This window comes from Microtus ochrogaster, chromosome 10 (genome assembly GCF_000317375.1).
Source record: "Microtus ochrogaster isolate Prairie Vole_2 chromosome 10, MicOch1.0, whole genome shotgun sequence".
Classification (NCBI taxonomy): domain Eukaryota; kingdom Metazoa; phylum Chordata; class Mammalia; order Rodentia; family Cricetidae; genus Microtus; species Microtus ochrogaster.
The window spans coordinates 59,667,676-59,669,048 of record NC_022016.1 but is presented as its reverse complement, the minus strand read 5'-3'; the positions used below and the strand labels follow the sequence as shown (position 1 = coordinate 59,669,048).

Here is a 1,373-nt window from a genome sequence, read left to right as displayed (position 1 = left end):
CTGACCGACTGTTTGCCATTGGCCATCAGCTGACTTTTAGCCCTTCCTTCCACAGGAGGCGCTCTGAGCTCCAATCTGAGGCAAACAGAACCCCACCCAGTGCTGTCTGAGGATTTTCTGTATACCACTTCATTGACATAAACTCGGGAAGGTTGAACGGTGCTTGTGACTAGCAAAGGAATCTCACCATTGTAACCACGGAGCTGCACAGCTTAAAAGGCCAAATATTCCGATATAATAGTCTTATTTCTGTAGCTTTATGACATTTTAAGGGGTCAGGGGGAAGGGACTGGAGAGGTTGGCAAGAGGATCACAAGTTCTAGGCCAGTCTGGGTGAGACTGTTTCAGGAAATCAAAATGCAAAGAAAATGGAATAATATTCACATATAATGTAAACAAGTGCTATATCTAAACAAATCAAAACACTTAACACCAGGAAATACTATATAGACAGTTGCTATGCTGTGGACTTAGAGTGAGTATGTACATATTCAGTGTGGATGCAATCTATTTTTTTTTTTTTTAATATTTCTGACCCATGGTTGGTTGCAACCCAAGATGAGGAAGTCAAAGATGCAGGGGGCAAGGGTGGCACACACAGCACACTCATTTTAAGGACTGATATCTATTTGGACTTCACGTATGCAGTATCTTGGCACAACTATATTTTTTTCAGTTGACACAAACGATGTCCTAAGGAAACCTTTTCTACAGTACACATTCAGTAGCTGGATTTTTATGACAGGTTAAACTTACAAACTAACCAACTCAAAAACAATATGGTTCACTTACTGTTGCTGCCTCCTCCAGGGCCTGTTTGTTTCCTCCAAGGGCTTGAAAAAGAACATCATATTTAGTTACTATTAGGTCTGAAGGATGAATTGTCTTTCCCAGTACTATCCATTATCTTTCTCAAACTGATGGGTGAAGCCTTGGGGCTAGCACTGCCTTTCACAATCTTTCTTCCAGTTTGACCCTCACTGCTGTAGTTCTTCTCCATCTGTGTCCTCAGAGTTCCTGTTGTCCCCAATGTGCAGCTGTCCCCACGACCCAGTGCTTTGATACAAAGCCCTTCTGCTCAGTACTTCTCTGTACCCTACAAATTTCTACTCATTCTTTAAAGCTCAGCTCAAATGCCGCACTCAAACCGTTCATTTTTCTACTATAATAGACTGCTTCAAAGTGTAAACACACGCGTACATAGCATAGCAAGCTACTCAAAAGCTACTAAAGCTATTTAGTTGTCTACCCCTGCCTGAACTGGATTCCAGAGATGATATCCTTTGGTCCTGGTAAGAACCTGGCACAGTAAATGTCAAACTAAAAAGATCTTTGTTAGATCCAGAAGTAGAATGAGAACTTAGGTTAGCTCC

At 41.7% G+C, this 1,373-nt stretch overlaps 1 protein-coding gene across 1 annotated transcript in view; it reads right to left on the bottom strand.

Moving 5' to 3' along the window:
• The window catches only part of Cdca8 (cell division cycle associated 8), a 14,107-nt gene that overhangs the window by 9,963 nt on the left and 2,771 nt on the right, over nucleotides 1-1,373 (bottom strand). Inside the window, exon 3 of the mRNA XM_005353269.2 lies at nucleotides 793-833. Coding sequence (XP_005353326.1) covers nucleotides 793-833 — 41 coding nt within the window. The remainder of the gene's footprint in view (nucleotides 1-792; nucleotides 834-1,373) is intronic.